The sequence below is a fragment of the Capra hircus genome, chromosome 18 (genome assembly GCF_001704415.2).
Source record: "Capra hircus breed San Clemente chromosome 18, ASM170441v1, whole genome shotgun sequence".
NCBI classification, from domain to species: domain Eukaryota; kingdom Metazoa; phylum Chordata; class Mammalia; order Artiodactyla; family Bovidae; genus Capra; species Capra hircus.
In genome coordinates this window covers 56,131,409-56,147,396 of record NC_030825.1, presented here as the reverse complement: position 1 = coordinate 56,147,396, position 15,988 = coordinate 56,131,409, and the positions used below count along the sequence as shown (strand labels likewise).

Genomic DNA, 15,988 nt, shown 5'->3' with positions numbered 1-15,988 from the left:
CCCATCACATTCCAGGCTGTGACCCAGCAGTTCCTGACACAAACAAGGTGGCAGTTATATTTGTGGGATAAATGAAAGAATGATAAAGGAATGCAAACTTCTGGGGATTACACACCATGTAACTATCCTGTGACATAAGATAACTGCTCTCGATCTGACCTATGAAGATGTCCAGGGTGTCTTAAGGAGAAAAAAATAAAAATCTAGTCCCGGTATCCTAGATAGAATAGAGTTCCACAGTTATTTCCTGGGGTGAAATTTTGGTCATCTTAACTGTAGACACTGGACTAGTTCTCAGAAAGAGAAATCTGTCTTGTCTAGTCCAACACTGTCCAAAAGAACATTCTGGGATGCTGGAAATGTCCCATCTGCACTGTCCAACATGGTTGCCACCAGCCCCCTGTGGCTCCGGAGCACTTATGTGACCAGTACAACAGAGGGATGGAACTTTAAATTGTATTTATTTATTTATTTTTGGTCACTGCATTGTGTGGGATCTTAGTTCCCCAACCTGGGATCAAACCCACACCCGCTGCAATGGAAGCACAGAGTCTTAACCACTGGACCACCAGGGAAGTTCCGAATTGTATTTAATGTTAGTTCAAATTCCTCCTTCATGGATCACAGCCTTGTTGTAGCACAGGGGCTTGAAAGGTCTGTATAGTCAAAGCTATGGTTTTCCCAGTAGTCACTACGAATGTGAGAGCTGGACCATAAAGAAGGCTGAATGCCGAGAAACTGGTACTTTCAAACTGTGGTGCTGGAGAAGACTCTTGAGAGTCCCTTGGACTGCAAGGAGATCAAACCAATCAATTTTAAAGGAAATCAACCCTGAGTATTCACTGGAAGGACTGATGCTGAAGTTGAAGCTCCAATACTTTGGCCACCTGATGCAAAGAGCCAACTCATTGCAAAAGACATGGATGCTGGGAAAGATTGAAGGCAAAAGGAGAAGAGGGCGGCAGAGGATGAAATGGTTGGATGGCATCACCGGCTTTGTGGACATGAGTTTGAGTAAACTCCGGGAGATGGTGAAGGACAGGGAAACCTGGTGTGTTCATGAGGTCACAGAGTGGGACACGACTGAGCGACTGAATAACAACTGGTGGTGTAGTGGTTAAGAATCCTTCTTCCAATGCAGGGGATATGGGTTCAATCCCTGGCTGGGGAACTATGATCCCATATGCCTTAAAGACAAAAATAAATAAATATTTTTTTTAATTTGAAAAAAAAAAAAGGAGCCAAATGAATGAATTCATACTGGTTCAAGACCAGCATTCTGGGTGCCAGTCCCTGGACCTAAGAGCTAAGATTTAGTTAATAGGGAAAAAAATGCAAAGAGGCTTTCCTCCACGGCCAAAGCAAGAGAACAGTGTGTACTTTTAGTGAGGAATGTATAAAGAGGTGTGTGCATACATGGTTTAATTGATCTGGAAAAAAAAAATGAAAAATAATGCTTCCTTTAGGGAATGGGGACTTGATGTTTCCTTTTTGGCCCTTCTAATGTGAGTGAGAAATTGAACCTCTCTCATGGGCTAGGCTTCCAGAACTGACTGGGAGGAGAAGCTGTGTTTCTTTATATCTTTTTAAGAAATGCAGTTCCTTTCTCTCCCCATGAGGTTGCTTGCCCTCAGCAGTAGGGTAAGCACACATTTGGTGTGTGAGCCAGGCAAAGCCACGCGAGGCCGCCAATGCCCTTGTACCTCTCTGTAAGGATGGAATTTTCTAGCGTTGTCCACAGCGGTGGCTATTTGAACTCCAATTTTAATTCAATTTTAAAATTCTGAAGTCGCACCAACTACACCTCCAGTGATCAAGAGCTGTTGGCTACCATATCGGACTGCCTAGGTTTAGCACGTTTCCATCATCACAGAAAGGGCTCTAGGAAAGTGCTGCTCTACATACCTGTCCATCTGGCGTCCAGACTAGAATGGAAGCTCCAGGAGAGAGAGACTTCGATTTGCCCACTGCTGCACCCTGAGTGCCTAGCCCAGTGCCTGGTGCGCAAAGACTCTTCTATCTTCTATCTTTATGTGTGCTCACCCCACAGACGATAGCCTGTCAGGCTCCTCTGTCCAGGGGATTTTCCCGGCAAGAATACTGAAATAGGTTGCCATTTCCTTCTCCACGGGATCTTCCCAACCCAGGGATCGAATCTACATCTTTTGCAATGCATGCAGATTCTTTACCGCTGAGCCACTAGTTTCCCAAAAGAAGACCTTAATAAACATTTACTGGATGAATGAATGAATGAATGGATGAGTGCCTTTTAACTTTTATATCATTAGGGGTATCTTGTGAGAGGCATCGTGACTCATTATTTGGTTTCTTTCTTGGTCCTCTCTATATTAAAAGCATATATATATATAGAATATACACATAAACATGTACATATTCATATGCATATATAGGGGCTTCCCAGGTGGCACCAGTGGTAAAGAACCCACCTGCCAATACAGGAGACATAACAGACACGGGTTTGATTCCTGGGTCGGGAAGATTCCCTGGAGAGGGAAATGGCAACCCACTCCAGTATTCTTGCCCGGAGAATGCTATGGACAGAACAGCCTAGTGGGCTACAGTCCATGGGGTCGCCAAGAATTGGACAGGAGCGAAGCGACTTAGCACGCACACATGCATTCATATATATATATAGCGAGAGAGAGAGACAGGAAAAGAGACCGAAAAATACTGACATTGGGGATCCCCCAATACAAATGGTCCAGACAGCCCACCCCACAGTGAAGTCTATAGTTAAAACCCTGCTCGTGTGCTCACAGGTGCACCACTTCCAGAGTTTTGGATGCCTACTTCCAAATATGAACTGACTACCAGAGGTTACTAGACACCAGATAAAGCCTCGAACAAAATTAAAGATAGAAATAGGGACTTCTCTGGCCGTCCAATGGTTAGGACTCCACACGTCCACTGCAGAGGGCACAGGTTCAATCCCAAGTCAGGGAACTAAGATCTCATAAGCCACGCCACACAGCCAAATAAACAAATAGGAGGGAGGGGGAACTTGGAGGAAGCATTATACAGAGAGAAAATGTTAAAAAAAACAAAACTCAGCAACTATCATTAATGTCATCAGAAAAGCAAGACAAGATACTGCAACTTTGAACCATTAATAGGGTTTTATGAAGTAGGATACTACAGGGACTCCCCTGGTGGTGCAGTGCATAAGGACAGGCTGCTCACGCAGGAGACACAGAATCGATCCCTGACCTGGCAAGATCCCACGTGCCGCTGGGCAACTAATAAGCCTGGGGGCCACAACTACTAAGTCTGCATGCCGCAACTAAGCGTTGCATGCCAGAACAAAGATCGATGATCCCGCGTCATGGAGAACTAAGACCCAGTGCAGCCAAACAAATAAATATTTTTAAAAGTCTGTATTTGACTCTCCAAACTATATGGATGTATAACTCTGATAGAAATTGAATGAAAAATTAGAAAAAAATGTTAAAAGGAACACTGAGAAGAAAAAGAATTCAGCAGAGGCAGGAAATCCAAGCAAGAAGTGACACTGAGAAACACAGGGGGATCCTTGGTGGATTCACCAAGCTTCTGGGTAAGGGGCAGAGGAGGAAGAGTCTGGGTTTCTCACTGGGTGAGTGAGGTTATATAGTGCAGTGGTTGAGAAATTGGGCTGAGAATCAGACTGCCAGGGTTCAAATCCCAACTCTTCCCCTCAGCAGAATTGTAGGGTCTTACCATATATTCTCATCTATAGAATGAGAACAATAATATTCACCTATAAAGAGTTATAGCTGAGCACTGAAGAACTGATGCTTTCGAACTGTGGTGCTGGAAAAGACTCTTGAGAGTCCTGTGGACTGCAAGGAGATCAAACCAGTCCATCCTAAAGGAAATCAGTCCTGAATATTCATTGGAAGGACTGATGTTGAAACTGAAGCTCTAATGCTTTGGCCACTTGATGCGAAGAGCTGACTCACTGGCAAAGACCTTCATGCTGGGAAAGATTGAGAGCAAGAGGAGAAGTGGGTGGCAGAGGATGAGATGGTTGGCTGGCATCATCGACTCAGTGGACATGAGTTTGAGCAAACTCTGAGAGATAGTGAAGGACAGGGAAGCCTGGTGGGTGCAGTCCATGGGGTTGCAAAGAGTCAGACCCGACTGAGCGACTGAACAACAAATGAAAAGTTATGGGTTGAACTGTCTTCCCCCGAAATTCATAACATTGAAGTCCTATCCCAGTGCCTCTGAATGTGATCTTAGTTGGAGAAAGGGTCTCTACAGTGGTGATTAAGTTAAAATGAGGTCACTAAAGTGGGCCCTGAATGGTGTTCTTATATGAAGGAGGAATTTGGATACAGGGATATGCACAAAGGGAAGATGACGTGAAAAGACACAGAAAGACTTTCCTCGTGATCCACTGGTGAAGCATCTGTGCTGCAATGCAAGGGACACGGGTTCGATCCCTGGTCAGAGAACTAAGGTCCCACATGCCTTGGAGCAACTAAGTCCACACGCTGAAACTACTGAGCTACAACTAAAGACTCCACGAGCCACAGCAAAAGATCTCACATGATACAACTAAGACCCACATAGCGCGCCCCCCCCCCCGCCAAAAAAAAGAAAATGAATAAAAGACACAGGAAGAAGAGGGCCATCTATGAGGCCAGGGGGAGGGGCCTGGGATGGATCCTTCCTTTCCTTTATAGCCAAGCAGGATTTCTAGCCTCCAGCACTGTTAGATGATAAATTTTTGTTACGGTAGTCCTAGCAAACCAATAACGGACTTAAATGAGTTAGAACTTGATGTAGAATAAACACTATAGTACATTAAAAAGATATAGGAATGATGCCAAGCCTTGGCAAGGATGTGGAAGAAATGGAACTTTCCTACACTGCCGATGAGAGTGTAAATTGGTACAACCATGTTGGAAAATGTCTGGCAATATCCTTTGAAGCTAAGCAGACACCACTATATGATCCAGCAGGTCCACTCATGGGAATTTACTGAAAGACAATGAACATGTATGTCCTCCAAACACCTGGACAGGAATGTTCATAGTAGGATAATCACAATGGCCAATGCTGGAAACACACACAAATGTTCACCAATCAGGAGAATGGAAGGATTCTGATATATTCCTGTGTTGGTATACTCAACAGAATGGAATGCAATGAACAAACTTGGTAGTAGTGTTGGACAAAGCAAGCTAGACACAAAAACTATTATATACACTGATTCTATTTATGTGATATTCAGAATGAAGCAAAACTAATTTACACTGATAATCTATGATGATTAGGTCAGAGGGGGACCAGAAATGTTCCGTACCTTAACCTGAGTGTGGAAACATGAATGTGTAGAAGATCAACGAGCTTCACACTGAAGATTTGTGGATTTGTGTATGGCAGGATGTAAATGGGTGCAGCCACTGTGCAGAAAAGTATAGAGCTCAGTTGGTAAAGAATCCTCCTGCAACGCAGGAGACCCCGGTTCGATTCCTGGGCCAGGAAGATCTGCTGGAGGAGGAATAGGCTTCCCACTCCAGTAGTTTTGGGCTTCCCTGGTGGCTCAGCTGGTAAAGAATCTGCCTGCAATGCGGGAAAACCTGGGTTTTTGATCCCTGGGTTGGGAAGATCCCGGAAGAAGGGAAAGGCTTCCCACTCCAGCATTGTGGCCTGGAGAATTCCATGGACTGCATAGTCCATGGGGTTGAAAAGAGTAGGACACAACTGAGCGATTTTCAGTCGAATTGATTTTCAGTCATGAAATTTTAGCGAAATCTAAAAATAGAGTTACTATGTGATCTAGCAATCCCACTCTTGAGCATATATCTGGGAAAGACAAAAACTCTTAATTCAAAAAGACACATACATCCCAGTGTTCACAGCAGCACCATTCACAAGAGCCAAGACATGGAAACCACCTAATGCCTGTTGACAGATGAGACAGATGAATGGATAAAGGAAACATGGTGTGTCTATATATTATATATATACACATATATGTAAATACAATGGGATCTTGTTATTTGTTCGCTAAGTTGTGTCTGACTCTGCCATGGACTGCAGCCCACCAGACTCCTCTGTCCATGGGATTTCCCGGGCAGGAATACTGGAGTAGGTTGCTATTTCCTTCTCCAGGGGATCGTCCCAAGCCAGACATCAAACCTATGTCTCCTACATTGGCAGGCAGATTCTTTACCACTGAGCCATCAGGCAAGCGCACAGTGGAATACTACCTGGTCATAAAAGAGAATGAAATAATGCCATTTGCAGCAATATGGATGGAACCTAGAGATTATCATTCTAAATGAAGTAACTCAGAGAGAGGCAAATATTATGGGATATCACTTATATGTGGAATCTAAAAAATATTACACATGAACTAATTAAAACAGAAACAGACTCACAGACATAGAAAACAAACTTATGATTACCAAAGGGGAAAAGGGGGAGGGAGAAATTATGAGTTTGGGATTAGCAGATATACTATACATAAAATAGATCAACAACAATGGTCTACTGTATAGCACAGAGAACTGTAGTCAGTATTTTATAATAAACCATAGTAAAGAATTTGGAATATATATATATATATATATATATATATACATACATACATATTATATTCTCTTGCTGTTCACCTGAAACTAACATAACATTGGAAATCAACTATACTTCAGTAATAATAATAATAAAAGATCTGTGCATGTTACATCTCAATTTTTTAAAAGATGCAATATAAAAAGACCCAGGATGAAGCCTCAAGCTATTCTTACTTAATTAAGGGCTGAGACTGCGGCTGACATTTAGATGAAAAGAAAAATACAGGTAACCCTCCTCCTCTGAACTCAAGGGTGGGATAGATTTGGATTCCTTTTCTTGAGATGGGGCTGTTCTCCCTTGCTGGTCACACTTTCACTGCTCTCCAAAACTCAGAAACCAAGCAGACTGAGGACGCAGGGCTTCCCGCTACCCAATTCTTGCTCTCCAAACGTAAGGATGAAATTGACTGGAAATGTGAGGGATCCCTGCAGAAGTACAAGAGAAGCGGAAGGCAATTCTGCCTCTCGCGGAAGGGCACCTTGTGCTCGGGGAAGTAGGGATCGGTGCGCAGAGCCTGGAAAAGCCGCCCTACTTTGCAGAAGCGAGGTAGAGGATCTGGAATTCCCAGGGGCCTTCCCGGAGGGAGGAGCCCAGGAGGAAGAAGCGGAAGAGGGAATGGGGAGAAATGAGTCAGCTGGCTGGCTGGGGAGGATACTGGGGGGTGGGGGGGGGGTGAGTAAGGCAGTGAAGAAGTCCCAGGGAGGTGGGGAGGTGGCCAGAGCCCTTGCACGTGTCATGTTCATAACCTTCACTAAGAAACTTCCTGCATTTAGATGATGTACACCCAGGCCGCCCAGTTCAGTAGCTGCAAGCCCCTGTGGCTGTTTTGAGCACTTGAATTGAAGTGTGTGGTGTGTAAAACGCACATGCCTGCGTGCTGAGCCGCTCAGTCGCGTCCGACTCTTTGCCGCCCCATGGATTGCAGCCCGCCAGGCTCCTCTGTCCATGGGATTTTTCAGGCAAGAATACTGGAGTGGGTTGCCATGGCCTCCTCCAGGGGATCTTCCCGACCCAGGGATCGAACCCATGTCTCTTGTGTCTCCTGCGCTGGCAGACAGTTCTTTACCACTGCCGCCACCTGGGAAGCCCGGGGTCTAAAGGTACCTAGATGCTAAGGGGCAGGAAACTAGATGACATCTGGGGATCACGGCAAGTAAAGGAAGGAATCAAGAAGTGGAAGAAGGACCAAGAAAGGGACTTCCCTGGTGGTCCAGGGGCCCACAGGTTTAACCCCTGGTCAGGGAACTAAGATCCCTCACACCCTGTGGCACAGCCAAAAAAGCAAAACAAAAAAAAATCAAGGGAAGTACCAGGAAAGACGAAGAGGAGGAAGAGAAGAAAAAAGAAAACAGAGAGGAAAGGAAGAAAACAACAAGAAGAGGTAAAAAGACAGAGCTCTGGAACTCCACTGTGACTGCCACTAGCCAGAGGTGATTGACTGTGAATTGAGATAAGAGATGGGCTGTGATTATAAAATCTGAAGCACCCACCCTGCCCCCTGCCAAAAAAGTAAAACATCTCAAGGGTTTTTTTTGGCTGTGCCTTGCAGCTTGTGAGATTTTAGTTCCCCAACCAGGGATCGAACCTGGGACCTTGGCAATGCAAGCACAAAGTCTTAACCACTGGACCGCCAGGGAATTCCTCATCATTAATTTCGATATTACATGCTGAAATGATAATCTGTTGGAGCTGTTGGGTTAAATACAATGTACCATTCGAATTAATATCACCTGTTTCTTTTAGTGTGACTCCTGGAGACAATTATATTACATATGTGGGTCTACTGTACAACACAGGGAACTATCTTCAGTATCTTGTAATAGCCTATAATGGAAAAGAATCTGAAAAGAATACATTTAATTTATATATATATATAAAACTGAATCACTTTGCTATACATCTGAAACACTGTAAATTTTAAAATGTTTACTTCAGTTAAATTTTAAAATGTTTCATTAATGAAAAAAAATCATTCATCCACAACTAAAAAAAAAAAAAGAAAATTAGGGACTTCCCTGGAAGTCCAGTGTTTAAGACTTCGCCCTCAGGCACAGGGTGCTGGTTCATTCCCTTGTCCCAGAGCTATGGCCCCACATGCCTCGTGGCCAAAAAAGCAAAACTTAAAACAGAAGCGATATTGTAATAAATTCAATAAAGACTATATAAAAATGGTCCACATCAAAAAAAAATCTTAAAATATATATAAATGTGTATGTGTGTGTGTGTGTGTGTGTGTCGCCAGCTCTGCTCTAGGAAAAAAAGGCTCGAGGAAATGCCTTGAAATATGAATAAGGAGGGGGAAAGGAGAGAGCTCCACTTCTTTTTCATTTTTGACTGTGAGCCTTGTGGGGTTTTAGGTCCTTCAACAGGGCTCACCCCGTTTCTGGGCAGTAAGAACACTGAGTCCTAACCACTGGACCGCCGTGGAATTCCCAAGATCTTCACCTTTTACATTATTATTTTTAACAATGTGCAAGTGTTAAGCAAATAAAAGCTTTAAACAGAAGCAGGAAAGAGATCTGGGTAGGGGAATGTCTGTTCATGAAACTTGGGAAGGTGAAGGCAAAAGGTGCCACATAGAGAAAGGGGGTGTCCTCCAGGCAGGAAGCCCTGGGGAAGGGGTGAGGGCATCCATCAGGCATCACAGCTAAAGGAAAGGCAGGAGGAAGCATGTTCTGGAAAGGAGTGTGAGGCTTTGTAGCCCACAGGTTCCTGGGTGTCTTTGAGAGCCTTTATGAAATAGGGAAGTGGCAGCTTGGGGAACCACGTGACAATTAGAATCCAGACACAGAGATAGGGACTTCTTTGGTGGTCCAGTGGCTCAATTAGAATCCAGACACAGAGGTAGGGACTAGGTGGGGCCTGGGTTCAATCCCTGGTAGGAAACAAGATCCCATATGCTGCATCTAAGACCCAGTGCAGCCAAATAAATAAATATTAAAAAAAAAATGACAGCCGGGTCAAAAAGATCCAGTTACTATAAGTGGCCCCTTCAGGGATCAGCAGAGCGTGGGCCTGAGGGAAGGTGTCTGGAGGGCAGTATAGTGTGTGTGGTTTAGTCGCTCAGTCGTGTCCAACTCTTTGCAGCCCCATGGACTCTATCCTGCCAGGCTTCTCTGTCCATGGAATTTTCTAGGCAAGAATACAGGAGTTGGTAGCTATTCCCTTCTCCAAGGGATCATCCCCTGTGGAATCGAACCCAAGTCTCCTGCATTGCAGGCAAACTCTTTACCGTCTGAGCCACCAGGGAAGCCCGGAGGGCAGTTTAGCCTCTGTCTAACTGGTCCCTCTAATCCCCACCCCGCTTCATTCTCCACTTGGCAGCCAAGGGGAACATTTACAAACAGAAATCTCATTACATGGCTCCCTTAAAGTCCCCCTTTCCTGTGGCTTCTCACTGCCCTTCAAATAAGGCCCAGCCCTAACCTCAGCCTCAGGGATCACACCCTGTGTCCTACTCTCGTCTACCCTTTAAACTGAACTGTCCACCCTTCAGCCATGCTTGCCTTCTTGCTGTCACTTTTCCTTTGTTAAAAATTTTTTGCCTTTCTGCCCAGCCTGCCAGATCTTAGTTCCCCCGACAGGGATCGAACCCATGTCCCTTGTAGTGGAAGAATGGAGTCTTAACCACTGGACCACCAGGGAAGTCCCCCTGCTGGTCCTCTAAGAAGCCAAGACCACTCCTGGCTCAGACCTTCTGCATATCCTGTTCCCTTTGCCTGCAAGGTTCTGCCTTCATAAGTCCACCTGGCTAAGAAGGGGTCCCTCACCTCCTCTGGGCTCTCCACAGGTGAGCCCAGTCACCTCCCTCGCCACTTTCTGAAATGATCACACTGATTTTTCTGCTTGCATGTTTCTTGTTCATTTCCTGCCTCTAGACTATAAGCTCCCTGGGGGCAGGAACTGTGATCAACATGTTTGTTCACTGCCTGGGATGGGGTCGGGACTAAGGAAATAAATGCATGCTGAATGACTAAATCAATGAGGAACAGGGAGAGAGAGTCATTGCGCTCAGCTTTGTGGTAACCTTGGACTGCTCTTTGGAGCCAGAACTTAACTTTTCCCTATGATTGGGGAAACTGATGTTAAAAAGAAAAATCTAAGTATTGATTCCAGTGAGTTCAGATTTAACGATGATGATGATAGTAGTAATAATAATAACAACAGCAGACACCTACAGTGTGTCCCGAACTGTTCTAAGTGTTTTGCACAGATTAACTAATAATAACTACTATAACAATTCTTACTAAAAAAAACCTTATGAGATGGGTTATTCCCATTTTACAAGGAGGAAACTGAGGCTCAGAGAGGTTGAGTAACTTGCTCAAGGTCACACAGCCTAGAACGGACAAACCCAGGATCTGAACCCTGGCAGCCTGGCCCCCAAATCCATAACCACTGGATCCTTGAAAATATCCTAAGGGGTTCATTCCTACCCTCAATGACCTCTGACCTCCAAGCCGACCCACCCTGGGCTGACCACTGAGGCTGACAAATGACCCTGACCCCTTGCCAGCTCCGAGCCTCCTCAGGACCCCCAGCAGCCACACCCCCACCCCACACCTCCCGGCCCCCAGTCTGCGCTGACCCTGCCTTGAGCTGAGTGAGCGCTTCCTCTACGCGGGGCTGGTTGTAGCGCACCATGTAACTGTGCATGTCGGGGTAGTTGCTGCGGATGTTCTTCTCCGTGGACCCGTTGGGCACCGTCCCAAACTTCAGGGGCGGGTACTGCTCCTGGGGCCGCTGGAACTGGGGCATAATGGGGAGATATTAGAGTGCCCCCCCAGGGGCCATCTGGGTCAAGGATGTCCTCAACCAGCCTCTCCATTCTGGGGGCCACCGGCAGATGCCCCAGTCCAGAAGTGGTTCTCACACTGGCTCACTGTGACCCCCAGCAGGAAGCACTACTCTTCACCCAGCACATATGTTCACGGTTATCAGTACATGTGCCCGCAAGTGGGTATACATACACGTACGCATACACAATCAGGAGTAATGTTGAAATATTTAATCCCCAGGATGGCCTGATCACGGTCTAATTAGAAAAGACCCCCTAATTAGAAAAGAGGCCCCTGATGGGTCAGGCATTAACCCTTAACTTGCTGGATCATGGGAGGTCCCAGGGTAGGGGCTGGCATGGTGCACAGTAGGGGAAGGCATGGCGCAGGCAAGGGGCAGTTGCTAAGAGTTACCAATCTGTTCAGAAATAGTTCACTATTTTTTTTTTTTTGCCTTACCACATGGTACATGGGATCTTAGTTCCCTGACAGGGGATCGAACCCACATGCCTAGAAGTGGAAGTACGGAGTCTCAACCCCTGGCCTGCCAGGGAAGTCCCAATGGTGCACTGTTTTAACAACACACTGGTGTGCTGGCTCCGTGTCGGCTGTATATATGACTAAAACAGAAACTCCCTGAAACCATACTCACCCTGATTACAGAAAATACAAACATATTTTCTAGTCTACTCCATTCCGTTAAGAAAAAAAGTTTGTCATAATTCATGGAGTGGGTCATGACGCCCAGTTAACCACGTTAGTCTCAAAGTGCGCTGTGCGGACCACCTGTCCCCTGAACAAACTGTGATCCGTGGTGAGGGAAGTACAGAAACTGAGAGAGTGAGCATTTCTAGTTATCTCAGAGAATAATTTTGTGCCTAAGAAATAAAATGTGGGTTGGAATTTTGCATGTCTTGGTTTTAAATTTTATTGTACTTTTTCAGTCATTCCTTTCGATTTTATTTTATACGAGAGTCAGTCTCTACTGGATTAGAAATGTCAAAAATTAGCCCTTCATCACAGCTTGAGAGAAGCACTGATCTAGAATGTTCCTTGTGGCACTATGGCCCCTAGAATATTTGGGGATACTCTTTACTCCTTAGAATATTTAAATAGTTCATTGTGAAACATAACGTTTTCCTTCCAGAATATTCCATTCTAGTACTCTGGAACTCTTTCTGGGAAAAAAAAACCCATCTGCCACCTCCAACCCCAGCCCATTCCCTCCCTCCCCAAACACACACACCTTTCGGTCACTGAGCCCAGACACGGTGTCCACGTACTCCTCCTGGATCATGAAGGCGGCCAGGTTGGCTGTGTAGCTGGCGAGGAAGATGACAGCAAAGAAGGCCCACACCAACACCATGATTTTGCTGGTGGTCCCCCGGGGGTTCTCCACAGGCACTGAGTTGTTGAACACCAGGGCCCAGAGCAGCCAGATGGATTTCCCAATGGTGAAGGTTGAGCCACCAGGGCCTGCAGGGGGCCAGGAGGGGGACATGAACCCCACATCCCTTCTGCTCAGAGGGAGAGCAGAGAGGACTACAATTCCCAGTGGCCCCTGAGGCCCCTGCTGCCTCAGGGGACCACAGCTCTTTCCCAGGGGCTGTTGGGAAATGTAGTTCTATCTGTGGTCCAGGCACACTGAGGTAGGGTGATGGAAGAAGGGGACTCACGTTTGCCCGTGGCCAGGCTGCGGTTGTAGCCAACGGGACTGAGGTACTCGAAGATGAAAACAGTGACCGCAACCACAGTGAGGCACATGACGAACATCATCACCCACACGGCAGGGCTGTATGGCTCTGAGGGCAAGGGAGTGTGTGGTCATAATTCATCCAAGCCAAGGCTTGGGTGCCCACAGACATGTGACCCCGTCCTACTCTGCCCCCTTCTCAGAGATAGACTCACTGCCCACCAGACCCCTGGGGAGAGCAGGGGTAGGTGGGTCGGGGGGAGAACAGTCTCTTCCAAAGACAGTCATCTCAACCATTTCTGTGATTTCAACCACCAAATACAAACTGTCTCCTAAATACCTTTCCTGAACAACAAACCTGATTCTCCACCCACCCCCAGCAATCGCCCCAGGCCATTCATGCCCCACACTGAGCCCAGCACCAACTCCCATGTGCCCATCCTGGGAGTTTTGCCATTCATCCAGTCACTCCCCAGACCCTCCTCCCGTATTTGCCACCCTCTCTCCCTCCTCGCTCCTCCTCCCCAGCATCCCATCAGTCCCCACTGCCCTTCTGCTGTCCTCCCTCTACCTCTACTCCTGGACCTTTCTTCTCCATTCTCTCTGCCAACAAGGCTCAGGCCACACCCTGTCCCCTGGACCATCTCCCCATGCTCTCCCCTCCAGCCCTTCCTTCCACTATGGCCCTAAGAGGCTCTCTCTACACCCAGAGATGAGCTCTCCTCAACTCACAGTCCTCTGCGGCTCCTCTGCAGCTCCCCTGCGCCCCCAGAACAAAGTCCCTGCCCCTCAGCCTTGCTTCCACTCTCCTCTCTGGACTGATCATTGTCTCAAGAACCCATTTCTTTAACCACCCAGAACCCACAGTTCCCCAAATAAGCCACATCTTCTCTGCCTCTTTCTCAATAGCTTCCCTGCCAGAGGCCCCACCCTGACCTGTCCATCAGCCAAACTCCTCACACTGCCTCCTGGAGCTCATTGACAACAAACCCAAATCACCGTTTCCTTGAGATCAGTCCCGGGAATTTGACCTCCCCGGGCCAAGTGCCAGCAGCCAGGACTGCCCCTATCACAGCAGGGTCACCAGCCTGGACTGCCACCGCAGTATCTGGGGATCTGCCTGTCACCTCCACCAGGCCACGTGGTGGGGCATGAACATGACCTTGTCACTCCCTTGCTGAAGGCAGGGGCCCCACGTGGTGCCTCTCAGGGTGCCCTGCCGCGACCTCGGTGCAAAGAGGAGGCCACAAGAGACACCACTGGGAAAACAGATGGAAAACAAAACACCAGGGAAGGGCTGTCCCTTCTCCTCCCAGCCCTTCCCCCTCCCAGGAGCTTTGCTCAGACTTCAGAGAGCAAGAGGGAACGAATGGATGTGAACCGCTGCCCTTGGCCTCTCTTTTGTCCAAGCTCAGTAAATGAGCTCGCTCCTCAGTCTACCTCAAAGCCACCAGCCCATCGGGTGTCGGCATTCTAATCGCATCCTAAGCCTGTTTACTTGTCTCACCCTCTCGGTCACCTTCCTATCCCATGCCCCAGCCTCTCTCCGCACTGACCTCTGCAGTAGCCTCCTCACGGGCCTCCTGCCTCCGCAAAGCCACCAGTGGGATATTTTAAAAGCCTAAATCTGATCATATATCCCCACACCACTGCCTGCAGTTAAAAACCTTGCCATTGCAAACAAAACAAAACAAACGAAAAACAGCCTTCCTACCACAGGGACCATCTGCGCAATCCACCATCCAATTCCATCTCAGTCCTCACCTCCCACCCCTCCCATGATCACACACTGCCCCCTCCCCAATTCATACGGGCTTCCTGATAGTTCACAAATAACCCCACAAACATTCCCACCTTGGGGCCTTTGCCTGTTCCCTCTGCCTGTGACACTTTTCCAGCCAGATCTATGCAGGACCAGGTCACCCGCTCAGACAGGCCTGCCTCTCCACCCAGGGCAGCATCAACCCTATTTCTCTCCATCTCTTCCCCGGCTTAATTTCTCGTAGATTTACCACCATCTGAAATTATCTGGTCCAGGTTTCCCTTTCAGAGATTGTTTTTGGTCTCCCCTGTGAGACTGGCGCATAGCTCTTAGAGGGCAGAGTTTTGTGTGCAGCCCAGGGCCTGGCACATAGTAGGTGCTCAGTAGACACTGTTTGACGAGGCCGGTGCTCTTTTCCTCATCTTATATACAGGGGGAGATGGGTTTTGTGGGGCCTGCTGCTTACACAATTTGGAGGGTTCTCTTTAAGAAAAAAGTACACACGATTATGAAGACAAGGGCGGGTACAGGGCCTTGAAGGGATTGTGCAGAAGACTCCTGAAGCTCAGACTTTCTTAGCTGCATGGCAAAATTGCTTCTGGTGGGGGAGATTCTCCTGTTTTACAGATCAGGGAACTGAGGCCCTCAGTTCACCTGAGTCACCCCGCTGGTACAAGCAATAGCAAGACGGGAACTAGACACACAGCGGCTCCGCCCCACTCCTGACTCCTTGTCGTTCCAGGGCCCCCGCTCACCAAGGAAGGCCGAGGGGGACACAGTGCCATTGCTCCGCGCCACCATGACGCTGATGCCGGTCTCTACGAAGGGCACAGAGAAATCCACGATTTCCGACCGCTCCTCGTTGATGGTGAGGGAGCCAATGGCCATGTCTGCTCGCTGGTAGAACACCTGAGGGTGAGGACAGGGAAGGAGTGAGGGAAGCGGGGGGGGCTCTGGACAGACAGGCCCCAGGAGGAGACTAGCGACAGGGTGAGAGAGAGGGCTAGGAGGGTGGTGGGGTGGGTGAGGGGGACGCAGGCAGAGTCGGGCAGGAAAGGCAGAGGTGAGAGAACAAGAGTGGGAAGAAGTGGTCTCCATCCTCCTTCCCCGCCAAGCCCCGGGAGGTTTGGGGCCTCCATCCTCCTGGCCCTGCCCCCTTTTCCTAGT

The 15,988-nt window shown here is 47.6% G+C and overlaps 1 protein-coding gene across 1 annotated transcript in view; it reads right to left on the bottom strand.

Annotated features, from left to right (window-relative positions):
* Positions 1 to 15,988, bottom strand: part of GRIN2D (glutamate ionotropic receptor NMDA type subunit 2D) — a 34,522-nt gene that overhangs the window by 4,172 nt on the left and 14,362 nt on the right. Inside the window, exons 7-10 of the mRNA XM_018062704.1 lie at positions 15,577 to 15,730; positions 13,043 to 13,168; positions 12,613 to 12,842; positions 11,177 to 11,337 (exon numbers count right to left, since the gene is read on the bottom strand). Coding sequence (XP_017918193.1) covers positions 11,177 to 11,337; positions 12,613 to 12,842; positions 13,043 to 13,168; positions 15,577 to 15,730 — 671 coding nt within the window. The remainder of the gene's footprint in view (positions 1 to 11,176; positions 11,338 to 12,612; positions 12,843 to 13,042; positions 13,169 to 15,576; positions 15,731 to 15,988) is intronic.